General features: G+C 45.6%; 1 protein-coding gene across 2 annotated transcripts in view; it reads left to right on the top strand.

Moving 5' to 3' along the window:
• Window positions 1–18,178, top strand: part of RETREG1 (reticulophagy regulator 1) — a 177,738-nt gene that overhangs the window by 134,126 nt on the left and 25,434 nt on the right. Inside the window, exon 1 of one of the 2 annotated variants that reach the window (XM_083188107.1) lies at window positions 8,548–8,859. The exons of the other annotated variant lie outside the window; for it this stretch is intronic. Within the exon in view, the coding sequence (XP_083044233.1) occupies window positions 8,825–8,859 (35 nt within the window). The 5' untranslated portion in view covers window positions 8,548–8,824. Of the gene's footprint in view, window positions 1–8,547; window positions 8,860–18,178 lie in introns of those variants that run through there. 2 annotated transcript variants of the gene reach the window in all.

Genomic DNA, 18,178 nt, shown 5'->3' with positions numbered 1-18,178 from the left:
CTTATTATAGACCGCAACTGGTATCCAAGATGGTAAATGAAGAAAAGTAGAGGAGACTGGTCCGGATCAATAGAGTGGAATGTAACAGGGTCCAGAACTGGATATAGACACCCTCTGGGTCCACCAAAGGCCAACTTGCTTTTCTGTCCAGTTTACAAATTGTCTTTGTAAATATAGCTAAAGATTGGCAGGTTTTCATATTAATTTATTTTGACAAAAAGTAATTTATGTTGAGACAATAAAATCCATAATTATTGCCCATATTCAAGAAACTTCATTTTAGTCAAGATCAGCAGCAATGGAATCTTTTGAAGTCCTTACCAAAGAAAGAGCTACAAATCTTATGTGACAGCCAGGCAGAGAAGAGGCAAGCTGCCCAGCTGTATTCAGAGTCAGAGCAGTGCAGCAGCCCAGGTCCTGACTTCCGACTATTTTAAATCTCATGCTGCTGCGGCCGTGAGCCAATCAGAGCTCGCTAGCGGTCCAACAGACAATCAGGATTGGTGGCTCCTGATTGGCTGCTGGACCACGAGTGAGCTCCGATTGGCTCGCGGACCCGCAAATAGCCAGAGTCGGAACCTAGGCTGCTGTAGTGACTCTGCATACAGGCAGCTCGCTGCTCTCTGTCCGGCTGTGAATTCTTTCTTTGCAGCGTAGGCGGGTGGCAGCTCAAGGTTAAAAAAAAAGTGTGTCAGAAATGACAGGGAAGGGCACGTGCCCGGTTGCCGCCTCCCCCCCTCTAAATCCGCCCATGGATCTTTTGGTGCAGCATCAAGGATGTTTACATGGTAGATTCTACCCTCTTGTTGAACCTTGTAATTGACCATCCCACTGCCTTTTTGATCTCATAAGGGCCCCACCATTGAGAAAACATCTTACTCTGTGTAGTGTGCACAAGAACGAGTACCTGGTCACCTGGTTTAAACTCAAGTGGGGTCAACCACATACTTGACTCCACTTGACTTTGGGGTCAAGTATGTGGTTGACCAAATACTTGACCCCACTTGATTGGCCAACCATTGTATTGGTGTGTATGCTGCACCATTGGGGGGGGGGGGGGGGGGGGGGGGCATTATTCAATTAATGTCTTTTAACGCTCATACAATTACTGGGATCGGGAGGGATGCATCTCAAGTATTGGCTCTTGACATAAAAATGAACAATATTGTAAATGCATGTGGAAGAGAATATTGGGCCACTATGCACATGCTCTGCGATCATAATGTGTAAAGGTGCCTTTGTGAGTCCACTTTCAATGAGCAATTAATTGCAGGGTACTTGTGTATTTTGGCGGCGCCCCCGATGTCCGTCGTACGACGAACAGATCGCATCGCATGCCATGCACCCGATGCCATGCGATGCGATGCGACGCGATTTTGACCCCCTATACGACCAAAAAACATATAAGCACCATAAAGGGTGCTTTTAAGCACCCAAATGGGTGCTTACAATGTTAAATGCACCCCCACGCCACCCCCCACTATAAACGTGAACCCGAAGCGTGGCGAGCGCAGCGAGCCCGCGAGGGGCGGCGGTACGCGTCCTACGACCTTTTCATACCCCCACTATCCACGTCGGCATGGAGTTGAGAATAGAATAGTGTGTCGAGCGCAGCGAGCCACCGAGCCCGAAGCGTGGCGAGCGGACGCGGATACCTTCACAGTTATACGCGTCCCCTCGCGGGCTTCACAGGTGTCCGTGGTGACGCGGACACCTGTGAAGCCCGCGAGGGGACGCGTTTACCTGTGAAGGTATCCGCGTCCCCTCGCGGGGCTCGCTGTGCTCGCCACGCTTCGGGCTCGGTGGCTCGCTGCGCTCGCCACACTATTCTATTCTCAACTCCACGCCGACGTGGATAGTGGGGGTATGAAAAGGTCGTAGGACGCGTACCGCCGCCCCTCGCGGGCTCGCTGCGCTCGCCACGCTTCGGGTTCACGTTTATAGTGGGGGGTGGCGTGGGGGTGCATTTAACATTGTAAGCACCCATTTGGGTTCTTAACATTGTATAAGCACCCATTAGGGTGCTTATCCAATGTTTAATCGCATCGCATCGTATGGCATCGTATGCCATGTACAATGGCATACAATTTCAAAATTGTATGCCTTCGCTGCACTATCGTACGATATCGCGTCGCATCGCATACCATCGTATGTGTTATGGTATGCGATGCGATGGGCGCCGCCAAAATACACAAGTACCAATTGCAGAGTGACTGATAGGAAGTGGCCAGTTATTCTCTGCAAAATACTGCAGAATATGCCTGCACTAAATCTGGGGTAGCCAACTCCAGTCCTCAAGAGCTACCAACAGTTAACATTTTCCAGGTCTCCTCACAAAATCAAAAGTTAAGTAATTGTCTCTACCTGTGGATCTTTTGTAATTTGTCAGTGAGTAAAGAGTACACCTGTGCACCTGCTAGGCTGTCTGAAAACATGAGCTGTTGGTAGCTCTTGAGGACTGGAGTTGGCTACCCCTGCACTATACAAACTGTTAATAAATAAACAAACAATAAATGAATAACACATATTTGATTGAAAATATATCCGTAAGTGAGAAAAGTCCTTCAGGTTAAAATTTACTTAATTGTACTAACTTTTTTTCTATTAAATCTATATAATAAACCAGGGGTGTCTAAACTTTTTGCGACGAGGGCCAGTTTTGGTGAGGTTAAAATGTGGGGGGCCAACCATTCAGCTTGACATTCTTTGAATCATTAATCACACCAGAATGGTCCCCCACTCTGCCCCCATTCACTTTATGTCCCCCAGCCTGCCCCTTCACTGTATATTCCCTAGACTGTCCCCCTTCACTGTATTTCCTCCAGCCTGCCCCCATTCACTGTATGTCCCCCGCTCTGCCCCCTCCACTGTATATTCCCCTGCCTGACCATTTTTCTCTGTATGTCCACCAGCCTGCTCCTCCTTCACTGTATGTCCACCATTCACTGTATGTTCCACCCTCTGTACCCATTCACTCTGTCCCCAGCCTTTCCCCCCTTCTCTGAATGTCCATCACTGCCTCCATTCACTGTATGTCCCAAAGCCTGACCCTCCATTCACTGTATGTCCCCCAATCTGCCCCATTCACTGTATGACTCCCATTCACTATGTCCCACAGCCTGCCTTCCCTTCTCTGACTGTCCATCACTGCCTCCATTCACTGTATGTATTCACTGTATGTCCCCCAGCCTGACCCTCCTTCACTCTATGTCCCCCACTCTGCCCCATTGACTATGTCCCCCTGCCTGCCCCCTCCCTTCTCTGTATGTTTCCCAGCCCTTTGAGTGAGCCAGAGGACGGAGAGGCAAAGCAGCAACTGCAAGGACAGGAGATGCTTGGGCTCCCGCTGCCGCCCTCCTCCACTCTGCATGTTACGGGAGCAAGCTTCCCCCTTGCTGCACCCCCACCCCACACACTGATGTCACTGTGATTGTGGAGGAGGGTGATATACAATTGCAGCTGCAGGGGTTGGATGCATACTCACCTGAAAGACGCCAAACACATCTGACTGTGGCGGTCGGCACCTCCTCACTGCTGCAGACAGCAAGGTAAAGGCACGCTCGCCGGGGCCTCACCTTTAGTGCTGTGTGTCCCGCATCTGATGCTGCACCCGCTTCTGGCTGAAGGCTGCGGGCCACTTGAAATAACAGCACGGGCCGCAATTGGCCCCCGGGCCGGACTTTGGACATGCCTGTATTAAACTTTATTTCAATTATGCATCCCTGTTTCTAGTAATTCATTTTTTTTCTATTAAACTTTATTCATTGTATATAATATTCTATTGAAAATTTGGGGGCCTTCCACATCATAATAGTTTTCCTCCTTTTATTTTGCTTGAGATTTTTTAAGATTCTGGGAGAGCAGCCACTATACTATGATAACAATGTAAGTTATGTAATAATAGTGTGTATTCTTCCTTTGTATTGTTATGGGAAAAAACTTGTACACAAGTGCCCTTGTTCGCACAGGGACAGATGTTTCTTCTATTTCTGCACTTGTTGCGTGCGGCCACAGCAAACAAATTGTTCACCAGGTGCACACAAGCAACCTTGCGGATGGAGAGGGGCGTGGGGAGGCAGGCTGCCCCATTACCATATGCGAACACCCAGCGTTCATGGGCATTCCTTGCGAAAGGGTGGCGGTCTGCGAATTTACAGTCTTGTGAATCAACCAGAATAACCTCCATTGAACGGTAATAGTATATCTATGGCCAGTGTGGAAAAATGTGAACACTGAATGTAAGTTATGATAAGCTTGATAATCAGAGTTTAGCAAAGGAGGGCACCAGTATATTTTTAACTTATTTTTTTTGTTGGGGGGGGGGGGGGGGGGGGGGAATGCCTTTTACTTCTTCCTGTATTCTGTAGCATTTAGTAAAAGTTTTTATTATTTCTGAAACTTGGGGTTTTTTTTTGGTATTTTTTTGCGCGTCTCAGCTGCTCTTGCTGCTGCCTTTCTTTTAGCATCATAGGAAACTCTGCCCAGAGATTGATTTAGTTTAGGAGGCATTGTACAGATGGAGCAGCTCTCATTAGAGCTTCTCCTGGCAATTCTATTGCCAATCAACGCATTTTGCCATCCGCCAGAAAGGGGGGGGGGGGCTTGCGCACCCCGTTCTGATGGAGCCCGCCACCACCCTCCGCCGGCTCCCCACCACTTCCCCATCATAGCCCCCCGCAGCCTCCACTAACCCTACCCGTCTCCCTGAAGAGGCTTTCTACTTCAGTGACTTACTGCTCACTTATGAAATCGGGACACTCAGCGAATTGGTCGCTGAGTGATTTATCGCTGAGTGATATTAAGTCAAAATCGCTCAGTGACCAAATTGCTCCGTCTGTACGGAGCTTTAGTGGTAGATTCTAATTAAAGCTCTACTTTGTTTTGTGAAATGCATCCCTGTCACTTCCAAATAGGGTTATGGATCATAGGGTCAACAGTGACTAGGTTAACAGCCAATAGATCAAAACCAAAAGTCTACATGCACAATGTTGACATTGACAATATGTCGACGGGCACAATGTCAACATTAACGAAAGGACAATACAAGCAAAATGTTGACATGGGAAATGCTGACACAAAAAAGATCGACATGAGCTATTCATCTGAGCATATGGACCTGCAATTAGTGTAGAGCGTACAGTCACCATGCATCGGGGACAGGTGCCTTGATCCACTACAACTTTACTCTTCCTACTCCATGTGAATGGTACAGTATGAAAAAATGAAAAACTCAGGTAGACCTTTCCATGTGTCGAACATTGTCAGACAGATCTTTTGCTTGTGTCAATCTTTTGTCAATGTTGACCTTGGTCTATGTCGATCTTTTGTCAATGTAAACGTTTGGTACTTGTTTAGTTTCACGACGGCGGTAGCGCGAGGACGCTGAAGCTATGAATATTGGCAGCTTGCCAAACTGCCTTAAGCCACGCTATCAGCGTAGCGACTGTTTGAATTCTGACAGCTTGCCAGCTGCTTAGTTGTTTAGTTTCAGGGTGGCAGTGCTGCCACCCTACTTCTGTAATGTACGTTATCAGTGTGCTACGCGGACTCCTCCAAGGCAGCCCAGCGCTGCTACTCTTAACCTCCTGTGATATCCTCTCTCTGTGGAGAGGGCATCATGAGGGCGCCGGCGGAGAGGCGCTCCTTCTTTGTGATACGTAGGAGCGTCTCAGACGCTCCAGCAGCAAGGCAATGATACCCTCCTGCCTCTGACCTCTAAGTAGCTATTGCTCAGATGTATGAGGTGGGCAGGTTTGAATGTGTTCCTGAAACACCCCCACCATCCACGCCATCCCGAAGCGTGGCGAGCGGCGGCGTTAAGCATCCTACCTACCTTTTCATACCCCCACCATCCACGTCGGCGTGGAGTTGATTTTATATAGTGTGGGAGCCCCAAGCGTGTTGAGCGCAGCGAGCCCCGCGAGGGGACGTGGATAACTTCACATGAATTCCGCGTCCGCTCTCCATGCTTCGGGCTCGGGTGGCTCGCTGCGCTCGCCACACTATATAAAGTCAACTCCACGCCGACATGGATGGTGGGGGTATGAAAAGGTCGGTAGGACACGTAACGCCGCCCCTCACAGGGCAAGCTGTGCTCGCCATGCTTCGGGATGCCGTGGATAGTAGGGGTATGAAATGGAGACATTTGCCAGTATGTAACATGGAGCACTGGCAAATGCCTCCTTCATTGTGCATGATACGCAATTGCATCCGCACCCACTCTTTATACAGGAGAGGCATGCGCTGCTCAGACGCAGGAATCTCATTTCTGGAGATTCTGAGACGCTCCTACGTATCACAAAGATGGAGCGCCTCTCCGCCGGCGCCGAAATGATCCCCTCTCCACAGGAGCCAGGATATCATGTGGGCACAAGCGCTGTGTGAGAGGCGCTCACTTCACAGGAGGTTAGGAGTAGCAGCGCTGGGCTCTCTTGGAGGAGTCAGCGTAGCACGCTGATAACATACATGACAGAAGTAAGGAGGAACACGCTGCCGCCCTGAAACTAAACAACTAACTGGTCCTAAAGAAGCCTATCTGCGAATCGTAAGCATACCCACTGCACCCGCAGTGTGTGTGTCCCCCCTGCTCCCCTTCCCCCATTGAATGTATTTTGATTGTGTTCAGGTTAACCTGTTGCGTTACCACCGGACACCAGTCGTCACTGGGTCCGGCAAGTCATAGAAGTGGTATCAGTGGCGCCCACCACCACAACTCCCTGACTCTTGGGCGGATGGTAGACTGCAGGTGGAGTACATACCCACCCCGGTCCTCCTCCGTCATACAGCGGTTACTGCATCTGACGGCTATCCTCCCCCGAGCGGTTAGCAGACCGAGTGTTCGCAATCATTTTATGAGTAAATTGAAATAAAAGTTACATTTTACAAAAAAACCTTCTCCAGTGCACCACATTGGGGGTTATTCTAGTCCATTCTTTCTGACAAAATCCTTCTTAGATGGACAAAACCATGTGCACTGCAGGGGGGCAGATTTAAACATGTGCAGAGAGAATTAGATTTGGGTGAGTTATTTTGTTTCTGTGCAGGGAAAATACTGACTGCATGATTTTACACTTCAATATAGATCTCACTTTGAAGAAAAACCCCACCCAAATCTAATTCTCTCTGCACAAGTTACATCTGCCCCACCCGCAGTGCACATGGTTTTGTCCATCTAAGAAGGATTTTGGCAGAAAGAATGAACTAGAATAAACCCCATAGTGACACCCTTTCCTCTTTCTCACTAAATTTAAGCAACTAAGCAGCTGGCAAGCTCCCAGAATTCAAACAGTCGCTACGCTGATAGCGTAGCTGGAGGCAGTTTGGCAAGCTGCCAATATTCATAGCTTCAGCGTCCTCGCGCTGCCGCCGTGAAACTAAACAAGTACCAAATGTTTTGTTGTGGACCTATTCACTGTCAACCTATCATTCGGATACCGGCAAAAGGTAAGGCTGTGATGTCCAGGGCACTGCGATTGAGGTATGCACAGTGTGGCATTGACTCAAGCACAGGTCTCAAAGGGAAGTTCTCCTGGGGCTAATTAAAATACGGAACCAGGACCGGACATCAAATTCTGCATTCCAGTCCAGAGCTTGTAGTGTCTGATTCGGGGGGGATCCTGTGATGGCTTTCACCAGGGACATGAGAGCTTACAGTTTTTTTGCTACATGCCCGGACCATAAAGGCAGGCTATATTCTCTCCCTCTTGCTCTCCCTGATGACAGGTGTCACAGGCAGCCCCCCCCCCCCCCCCCAGACAGGACTCACCCGGACAGGCACCCCCACTACAAGCTCCATAATGCCAGAAATTGATGAATGTAGCCGGTCCAGCGTTCCGGGGCCCTGTCCGGTTCCAGTTCTTACCCATACCCATTTCTCCTGCAGGTACTGTGAGTATATCTAACTGATCAGGTCACAATGTGTTAATAAATTACCTGACTAGGGTACACAAATGTTTCCCTTACAATTATAACTTGTTTACTGAGAGTGTAAACTCATAAGCTCCTGTCCTCTGGTGACCGGCGGCTGTCTGAGGAGGTTCTATTCCCTGTATTATTCCCATTTGTCATCATCTGTGTGAACTTTTTCAATTCAATCGCTATTATTTCATGTACCATGTCTTCATTGTGAATTATTAGAAGTCATGTGCTTGGCATTGCATTATATTTTCCTAGCTAAATGTAATGTATCATTAAGCTTAATTCTCCAAAATCAAGATGCAAAATTGGTAGTCTGCCTGGATATTGAGTAGTAGTATTTATGTTAATTCTTAAAGTGTTCTACAGTATTTGATCAGGTTGTTCATACAGTATTCATGAAACTCAATCAGCCATGGTGTTGTAATTAGTGGGGTGATTGGCATTTAGATACATTTATGTTGCAGTGAAATATTTTTCATTCATGTTTTAAAAAAAAATAAAAGGTAAAAAGAATCCTTTGTTTGCAGAGTCCAAGTAAAGAGTGACATTATAGAGCTGTTAATTAACTAGCGTATTCTTAAGTAGAAGCTTCCCAGCACAGAGATACAGAATGGGTGTTGCCTGGTCACACCACTGGATAAGGGCCCAGCAAGTTGGAGAAGCAGAACAGCCCATGAGACCTGAGCTTGTGTTCTTCTGTCAGGCCTATTTATAACAACCAATCAGCACAGTCTCACAGCCAGCTTCATTCAAGACAAGCAGACACACAGCAGGTTTGTAAACATAGACTTTCCCAGCACTGAGCTCACACAACCTGCCCAGCTACAGCCAAGGCTAAGGTTAGAGAGAACACTTCTATACCTGGATTATAGTCATTGGCACAGGCGTCGCTGGAAACAAGGCAGAAATGCCTGTAGAAGAAGACTTTGAGCTGGATAAAAGGTAATTATTATTTGTCTGTGAATGTTCCAACAAAGGAAAAGCATATGGTGTTATCGCTAAAAGACAGTCATTTGCTAAACAAAACAATGGCCTTGGAAACATTCATTGTCTTTTTGTGTCTCTTAATGCATGCAGCGTGGGCTGCTGGCAATATTTCACACCAACTCCTATATTCTGAGATGTACCAATAATAATAAAACAATATGCAATATAACTATTTCTATCTATCTATCTATCTATCTATCTATCTATCTATCTCTCTATCTCTCTATCTAGTAAAATAATATAAAACTGTATATAGTATATGTTTTATTGACTTTTTTTTATCAAACATATGTGTGCACTTGACTACCTATATCCAGATGTTGATGTAGAGATCATTATTACCTGGTAAATTCCCATATATTGTTATTTAAATAAGTACTCTAGTTATCTGATAGTTTAAAAACCAGACACTTACCGTATACTGTACTTTGTTTGTGCTGTGGGCTAGTATTGTATCAGGTGCTATGTTACCATTTTAACCTGGGAGAAAATGTATCTGTTTCCTCTCCTTTATATGCAATTTCACTGGTTAAAACACCTAGGAGACAGAAAGGTTAATACAATAGGAAAATAAGCATCTCTGTAATTAATAAATGTTTCATGTTCTTTGTTAAATTAAAATGTTAATACTATCAGACTTTTATAAAGGTTTCCTGTGAATACATTTGTGCCAACACTGATATGGATATGTAGTATATTGTTTATGCTTACTGCTTAGCCTGATGTCATTTATTTAATACATTTTGTTACTGACAGTTTTATCTTTGCAAAACTGTAGAGAACTGCTGTAACTGGAGCAGTAGGGGTAGTGAGAGATTGAGGTACAACGTCACACCGTTTCCTGGTTGAACAAGTTCACATAAGCAGGTGCTTACTGTAATTATTTACCCACAAATGCAGCACTGTTTATGTGTCAACCGGGTACACGTACAGTGCACATCACCAGTTCTATATGTTGAGAAGGGGTTATATAGTATATAATAGTTGCCACAATTTAGTAATCTTTACACAACTCTATATCATAAAGATAAATAAGCTATGTTGATCACTTCTCTCTGTATTATGCACTTGAACTTCTTGCTGATTTTCTCTTGTCATAGAATAATAGTATAGACACATTTCCAATATTATGTAGCAATAAGGTTATAGTACAATATAGATCCTGGTTTATTGTGTGTGTAGAATACATCTGAGTACTCTTTATATAACTTAATAGGCATACTGGTTACTGGAATTCCATATCAGAATGATTTGTACATTTTACTGTCCTTGCAGAGCATTGCTTAGACAAAGCTGTGCTCTTATTGTTCACTCATGACCACAGTTCGACAACTTGTTTTTTTCTAAATTGTCTAACATATGGACACACATTACCTTTGTCAGAGTCAGACTGGGGCATGAAGGGCCCACCAATGGAATGCAGTGGTAGGGGCACATGCTTAAGGGGTATGGGCAGCCATTAAATAGGACATATGTAAGAAAGTGCATGGACTGGGCCCCTTTATAAGTGGGTGCGGTATGGCAGTCTGGCAATCGGGATCCCGACGGTCAGTATCCCAACATCGGAATCCTGACTGCTCGAACAGAGGGGTGAGCGCAAAGAAGCCCCTTGCCGGATCGCTGCATCGGCCACGTTGCAGGTCGATTTGTTCGCCACAGGTTCTGTTTCTATGGGGGTTGTGGACCCCCACAAGGGAGAATAACTCCTGTCTGTTTGGATCCCGACTGTCAGGCATCTAAACAGTCGGGATTCGATGTCGGAATACTGACCGTCGGAATTTTGACTATCGGCCAGTCATCCATCACCCTTTTTAAATATATATATTAAGTACTGATATTTCATGCAGTATAAACTATCAGGTTTTTATTTTATACTTACCTAATCTCTTGGAATCTATGGGAGACTCACTATTTTTTATTATGTGAATTGGATGGTCTGCCTCCAACACTGGGCAACAGCAATACATATCTGAGCTACAGCTGCTACAGTAAATGTAATCCTTACAGCAATTAATCACACATTGTATTAAACACATAAATGAAAAGTACAGTGACATAGTGGTTGTAGTCTCATAGCACTGGGTTCATTGGTGCTATTTTCCAATCTGTGTGGGGTTTGTTTGTTCTCCTGGTGTCTGTGTGGCCACAGGTGCTCCTTCCACATTCCAAATAAGAAACTGCTCGCTAATTTTGCTTCTCTTGTAACCAGAGGGTATGAGAACGTGGATTATAAAAATCACCATAACAGGGTTGAGCTGATTACATATCTTCATTTGGGCAGATACTGTAAGAAGCACTTTGGGAGTTGGCTTTTGAACATTTACGTTAGTATATTATGTATTTTTTTTTATTTTTTACATTTATGCTTGGGGGAAAAAAGTGTACTTGGTACTGTTTGATAATGGCCAAATGATCCTATGGATTCCTTCCAGTTTACTAAATGTTCATATCTTGTAACACTTACAAAGTGTTCTAGTGAGTGAACATACTGTAATGGGCTTAACTTAATCTTCGCTGGAAAAATCCATGTTGACTAGGAAAGAACCTGTGGCTCTCCAACTGTTGTGAAACTACAAGTCCCAGCATGCCTGGCCACAGTTTTGCTATAAGGCAAACCATATAGTTTTGTTAAAACTGTGGCAAAGCAGATGGGATTTGTAGTTTCACAACATCTGGAGAGCCACAGGCTGGCCAGGCATTCATAGTATAATTACCTTGTTTAAATTGAACAGCAATTATTTCTGTTTCAAGTTCACCATTTGTATTGAATATCATTTAAAAAAAAAATTAAACAGTGTGGACATTAAAGCCTTAGGGAGGATTTACATTAGGTGCAAAGGGGGCCGAAGCAGCCATTGCTTCAGCTCTTCAGTACCGACAAGAGCAGAGTGATTTGCCTTCTTTCCATGGCCGGCCAAATGGTGGATACACTAAAATGTGCTCACCGCCTATGGGGCAGAGCCCTTTTTTTTATCAAGATCCCGACACCGTAAAGTACAGAATATTAAATGGTGCTTCAATAAATTCACTCTTAAGGGCCATGTGTTTAAAAATGATAGTAGCTGATTGATTGGAGCACCATGTAAAATTAGTAACAAGCAATATTAAGAATATCACTTGTCATTAAATATGCCCCTAAATGTGAGGATCTCTAAATACTAGTAGTTAAAAAGTGCACATATTCGTGATGGGTCGAGAGGAAAGTGTGACAGACAGGCCCATGGAGCTTTTCCTGTTCTGAGCACACCACTGGCACTGTTACATTTTGATGGAGGGGGGGGGAGTGTGACCACACCTTCTGGGTTTGACTGGCAAAATCGACATAGTTTTGAAGTGGAAATGATTGCTTGCTTTAATAAAAATAGGAAAACTCTCCCAAAATCTCTCACTTTCTGATTCTTACACCCTATTACATTTGGGCCATGATCTCCACTAATAGAAAGTCCTAGTTTTATATGACTGACAGGTGAAATACATGATTCCCCTCCTAGCATTTGTTTTTCTTGTTTCCCAGTTCTTATATATTGTATATCATGGTCCTGTGACTGCTAAACCAAAATAATACCTTAGTGGTATTTACTATTTACTCACATGATTAGATTGTTCCAGTACTCCGAAGTTACCGATTTGGAAATCTGCAACCTGAGACTCTGTGTCCTATGTGAGGTGGGGCTGGAGGCTGGTCACTAACCAGTCCAGACCATTGGGTTGCCTCACCACACATTTACTACAGGAGAGCATAAGCTAATTAGTCATCTGCACAGAACAGGATATCATAAGATGAGATGACAAGGTGATGGATGGAGGCAGCTGTGTCTGGCAGGAGTCGCCTGGCTGCCTGGGTACTGTGTGTATATCCATGTTTGTGCTCTATACTAGATCAGTTTCAGTAGCTTGGTACAATGCCAGAATCAGAAGGAGATAAAAGTGTTTCCATCAATCTACCATTGCCAGCAGGAATCACGGTTATAGTATTCATGTTTAATTTGGGCTTTTGTTTAAAATATTTTTCTTCATTTACTTTTACATTAATTTCCCAGAAAATGTAGAAGAAATTATATAAAAATCTTATGAAAGCCAAACATTTTTTGCTGTGAAACCACCAAATAGCATTTTTGGAGGCTTGTCCACTTACCACATATATGCCAAGCTATGGAATGACGGCACATTTTGGAGTTTCAATGCGTTGAACCCTGTGAACGTGTTTCCATGTTTCCCCTTGATACTCAATGCAGTGCGCTTCACTCGCCACATGTACAAAAGGACCCCTAGGTCTGAGCCTAGAAGTTTTTCTTCTAAAAGGACAGCTCTTATCGGAAAAGCTGTTCTTTGAGATTTTTTTCAAGCAAACAGTGTTAATAAACGCTGTTATGATTGCAGTGCGTGGTGGGATGCATTGCTTACACAGTTATTCATCCCGCACTTTATGAGCTGCAGTCAGGGCCGCCACTAGAAATGTTGGGGCCCGTGACTGACCTACAGTCTGGGCCCCCAGCGGCACAGCGCCATACCTCCGGCCGGCCGCCCCCCGCGTGACAGCACCCTGTCTCCCCCTACCCCGTCCCCATTACTTACCATCACTCACGTCGCGCTTCGTCCTCCGGCTCCTTCAGTGTTCACAGTCAGGTCCGGCACGCACACTGCACAGTGCAGCCTGCAGAGCGCCGAGCCCCTCTGTGTCCTAGGCTCGGCGCTCTGCAGGCTGCACTGTGTATTGTGCGAAAGAAGAAGAAAGAAAGAAAAATAGGGAAGGGCGGATCCTCGGTTAAGGAGGAGAATTAATAAGTGAAGAAGGGCTTAGTATTTTCTATTAACCGTTAGATAAAGAAGGGAAAGAAAGTTGTTGGGTGGTCAGCCATGGGTCCCAAATTTCTAGAAGGATTCCATACGGTATGCATGCCATATACGGGATATTATAGACTACTGATGGAGGGTTAGTTTGTTTCCAATCCACCGCTATTTGGCAAGTGGTGGCCGAAATCACATGTTGCAGTCATTTATTTTGGTGCCTGGACAGAGAGAGAAGGTTTAGAGGAAGCAAAATATATATGGGGTCATGCGGGATGGGGGTTTGTAGTAAATTTGAAGCAAGTGATATATCCTATCGCCAAAGGTTTGTCAATTTAGGGCAAAACTCCCATATATGAAAAAAGAACCTCCAGTATCACAGCCTCTCCATCAGCTATCAGAAACACCAAGATACATTCTTCTCAATCTAGTGGGGATGTAGTACCATCTATAGCAGTGATAGCTAACCTTTTCAGCTTGGTGTGTCGAAAATTGTAAAAAAGTGTAGCCTTCCTCAAGTCGCGTGTCACTTCAAGAAATATCAAAATTTGATGATATTTGCAGCCATTATACATATACCACACACTGTGATGCTCCATTATACATTTGCCACACACCATGATGCTCCATTATACATTTGCCACACACCGTAATGCCCATTATACATATGCCACACACTGTGATGCTCCATTATACATATGCCACACACCGTGATGATCCATTATACATATGCCACACACCGTGATGCCCATTATACATATGCCACACACTGTGATGCACATTATACATATGCCACACCGTGATGCCCATTATACATATGCCACACACTCTGATGCCCATTATACATATGCCACACACCGTGATGCCCATTATATATATGCCACACACCATGATGCACGATATACATATGCCACACACTGTGGTGCCCATTATAAATATGAAAGTCTTATGTGAAAGAGCAAGATATCATTTAAGAAGTCTGCACTAATACAGACCATACACATCTGATAATGTACAGCTTCTATTGAAGTTCAGTGCCAATTCTAGAGACCTGGGTAGGGTCAGTTTCCAGGCACCACTATGATTGTATGGGCACATGTGTCTGTCAAAAAGGCAGCTACCAGTGCCAATAGAAGCACTGAATAATGTGAATCTGGAGACTGCAGAGTTTTAAACAGAGCCCATGTGTTGGAAAGGTGTCACTGGAAGGGTAATCTGCAGGTCTCCTGGACAGAAAGAGCAGGGTCTCACCTTTCAAAATGGCTGCCACAGCAGCAGGATGCCGGAGCCCAGTCCTCACCTTGCCCAAAGCTCCTCTGGTAGCCTCTGTCGATCAGGTGCCAGGACTCAGCGGTAAGAGGGGAGTCTGTAGTCCCCAGCCGGCGCTTCAACAGGCCGGACTACAGCAGCAGGGGTGGACTATAGAGAGCGGGAGCTAGCTCTGCTCCCTCCAGCGGACAGGCGATGCCCCCCTCTGTCCCCTTCCAGTTGGCGGTGCAGCATGCGTGCTGGCTTAGCCGCTTCCCTTGCGCACTTCTGGGTTTTCACTCTCCGCAACAGTTGGTCAGACACGTGTCAGTCAAAGTGCCTTGGCGTGTTACGCGTGTCATAGGTTAGCCATCACGTATCTATAGAGTAATTCATATTTAATGAATAGATGTGATCAAGTAGATGTGCATTAAAAGCATAGAGCTTCAAAAGTAGAGAGAGCTCTATTGGAGAGGACATGTCCCATTTTAGAGTTGAAATGCTTGATCTGCAAATATGGAAAAAAATGCTAGTACGGATATTCTTCTTTGATTGTATCTGAATAAACTGTGGAAAAGATAGGTCTTTGGAGATGTCATTTAAATATAAAAAAAATTGTTTTTCCATGCCGAAAATGACAAGGCATGCATACCCAGGGGGGAAGTCTGGATTGTGAAACAGAGCAGGCTTGCCTACCCTCCTGGAATTGCCGGGAGGCTCCCGAAAATCAGGACTAATTACCATTTTTCCACGGTTCCTCGGCAAGGGGCGGGACTAAAATGACGCAAATTGCATCATTTTGCATCATCTTTCAGTCATAAGCCCCGTCCCCACCCCCTGACCTGAAGATCCGGCTGTCCTAACTGGGCTTCTCCCGGAGAGGCTTCTCGAAAAGTCGGCAAGTATGAAACAGAGGGGAGGCATTAGAGGCCAGGTGAACATTTTTGTTAGTGTAGTCCCAAATCGTTGGGGAACAAGAAACAATGGGGTGCTTTGGGGCACCGAGCTCTTGGTAACCAAAGTAAAGATGAGATCATGGAGATCAATAGTAGTCCAGACCCTCTTTGCCTCTGGATTACACCACTGCACACATTGGGCCAATTGGACAGCTAAATAGTATCATTGAAAATCAGGAATGCCTAAGCCTCTGCTACAAGTTGGATGCTGTAATATTTTTAGGTGAATTCTGGGATGTTTATTAGCAAAGATAAAACGTGCATGCAGGTCTGACCTCCGACTCAGGTCTGATGCGCATGGGGTCGTGAATTGAATAAGATGGGCATCAAACGCTTCCGATTTGGACCCATTTCTTAGGCCGATCCGTCGGGAACAGATGAAATCAGCCCAAATCACTGTAATGTATGGGGACCTTAAGTGTATCTGATGTATGCCTGACCCAGGTGCTATTTTGTATTTGCATGCAATTCCTAATTATTATTATTTTTTTTACACATTTTATGCCTGAGATCTTAGGCCTCTTTGCTTTCAAACTCATCAGACTCTTATCTGTGAAATCTCACATTGTAATTCTGTAAATGCTTGTGGCCCAGAGTGAGCACACCCCACCTGACTCCTGACATTTCAGCCCTTCTTTTTCTAGAGATGCATAAGCTTTCTAATACTCTACAGCAATGTGATGTACCTGCCAAACTCACAAAGCACTAGCAGATGTGGCTATTTGTTAGATGGTGTTATTAGAGAAGATGACACGTCAGCGCTAACTGCTTTTTTGTTAATTTACCATATTATTTCATTAGTTTCATTAAACTTTATGGTGAAGATGCAGCAAACATTGAAGACAGATAAAGTACCAAACAACCAGCTACTGTAATTTTTCAAGCACAGTCTGTAACATAGCAGTTAGGAGCTGTGGGTTAGAACTTTATATGACCTTGATATTGAACTTGGGTTAGAACTTGATATGCAACAAAACCCGCACAGCGGGTTTTAGCTGCGAGGGGTATCGCCAGCAAAAGCTGGCGATACCCCATAGAAGCCTATGGGCTTCTTAACGCGACCCACGCTGCCCCAAACAGACCCCCGCCGCCTCGCGCCGACACCCCCCCCCCCCCTCACCTGCTGTGTCCAGGCAGCACAGCGCTGTACTGCCTGGACTTGTGACCTCCTCCCTGCACTGTATCCTCTTCCGGGTGCAGGGAGGAGGAGGAGAGGCCACCCGGCAGCAGCCTCGGGTAATGGAGGGAGGGGGGAGCCGCCGGGACCCGCAGCACATCGCCGGCAAGATTGCAAAGGACAGCTGTTAACGCAAGAGCTGTCTTTTGCCATAATTATCGCATTTGTTACAGCATATGCGATTATTAGGTCTGCGGTAGCCGGCGATGTGCGGCGGACAGGAAGCGCGGATGTTACAGCATCCCGCCCATTGGACCTTTTATGGCCTATTAATTGTTGTGGCCTAGATGGCCTCCAATAATTAAGTATCCAATTCAAGTTGTGACAGTGTATACTTACATACCAAAGCAATTCAGCATTGCTCTGCTAAAGTAGCAGTGGCATACATAAGGGACATACACCTGGAGCGACAGGGGAGCCTGTGCTGAACAACGTGCTTAAGCTGCACCCGCGATGTGTGCTGAGCAATCCGTGCGGCCAGTGTTCTCTGGTGAGAGAACACTGGTGATGACTAGATTTTGACTGCATGCAGTCAAGATCTAGTCAGGCCATACCATAGGGGGCATACACACGGAGCAATCCATGCTTAATTTCGTACCGATCTAGCCACGGGCTGAACATACTTTTAGATGCTGAACATACTTGAGATATGCGATGTGCGGGAGAGTTGTGCGGGAGGCATCAGGCACAGGGTAAGGAGCAGGCACAGGGGGCAAGGGGTAATGAGCGGTTACAGGGTAGGCATCAGGCAAGGGATAAGGAGTAGGAACAGGGAGCACGGGGTAAGGAGCAGGCACAGGGTAGGCATCGGGCAGGCAGAGCCGGCCCTAGCCTAAATTATGCCCTAGGCAAGATTTTGACTGTTGCCCCCTAGCACCGCCACTAGTTCCGCCTCTGACCCTGCTCCCCTTTCCCAGCATCATCAACCCTCATCATAGCAGTCATCATTTTGGTGCTCCTACCCGCAATATTTTAAATAGAAACAGCGCACCCATTCGGTGCGGAGCCCAAACAGGGGTGTGTTCTTGCTGGGAAGGGGCATGGCCACACAATAGTACCCCCAATTCAAATTATGCCACACAGTAGTGCAATTTTATTTACATTA

Source organism: Crinia signifera, chromosome 5, assembly GCF_055691185.1.
Source record: "Crinia signifera chromosome 5, ASM5569118v1, whole genome shotgun sequence".
Lineage (NCBI taxonomy): Eukaryota > Metazoa > Chordata > Amphibia > Anura > Myobatrachidae > Crinia > Crinia signifera.
This window is presented reverse-complemented; position numbering and strand designations above follow the sequence as displayed.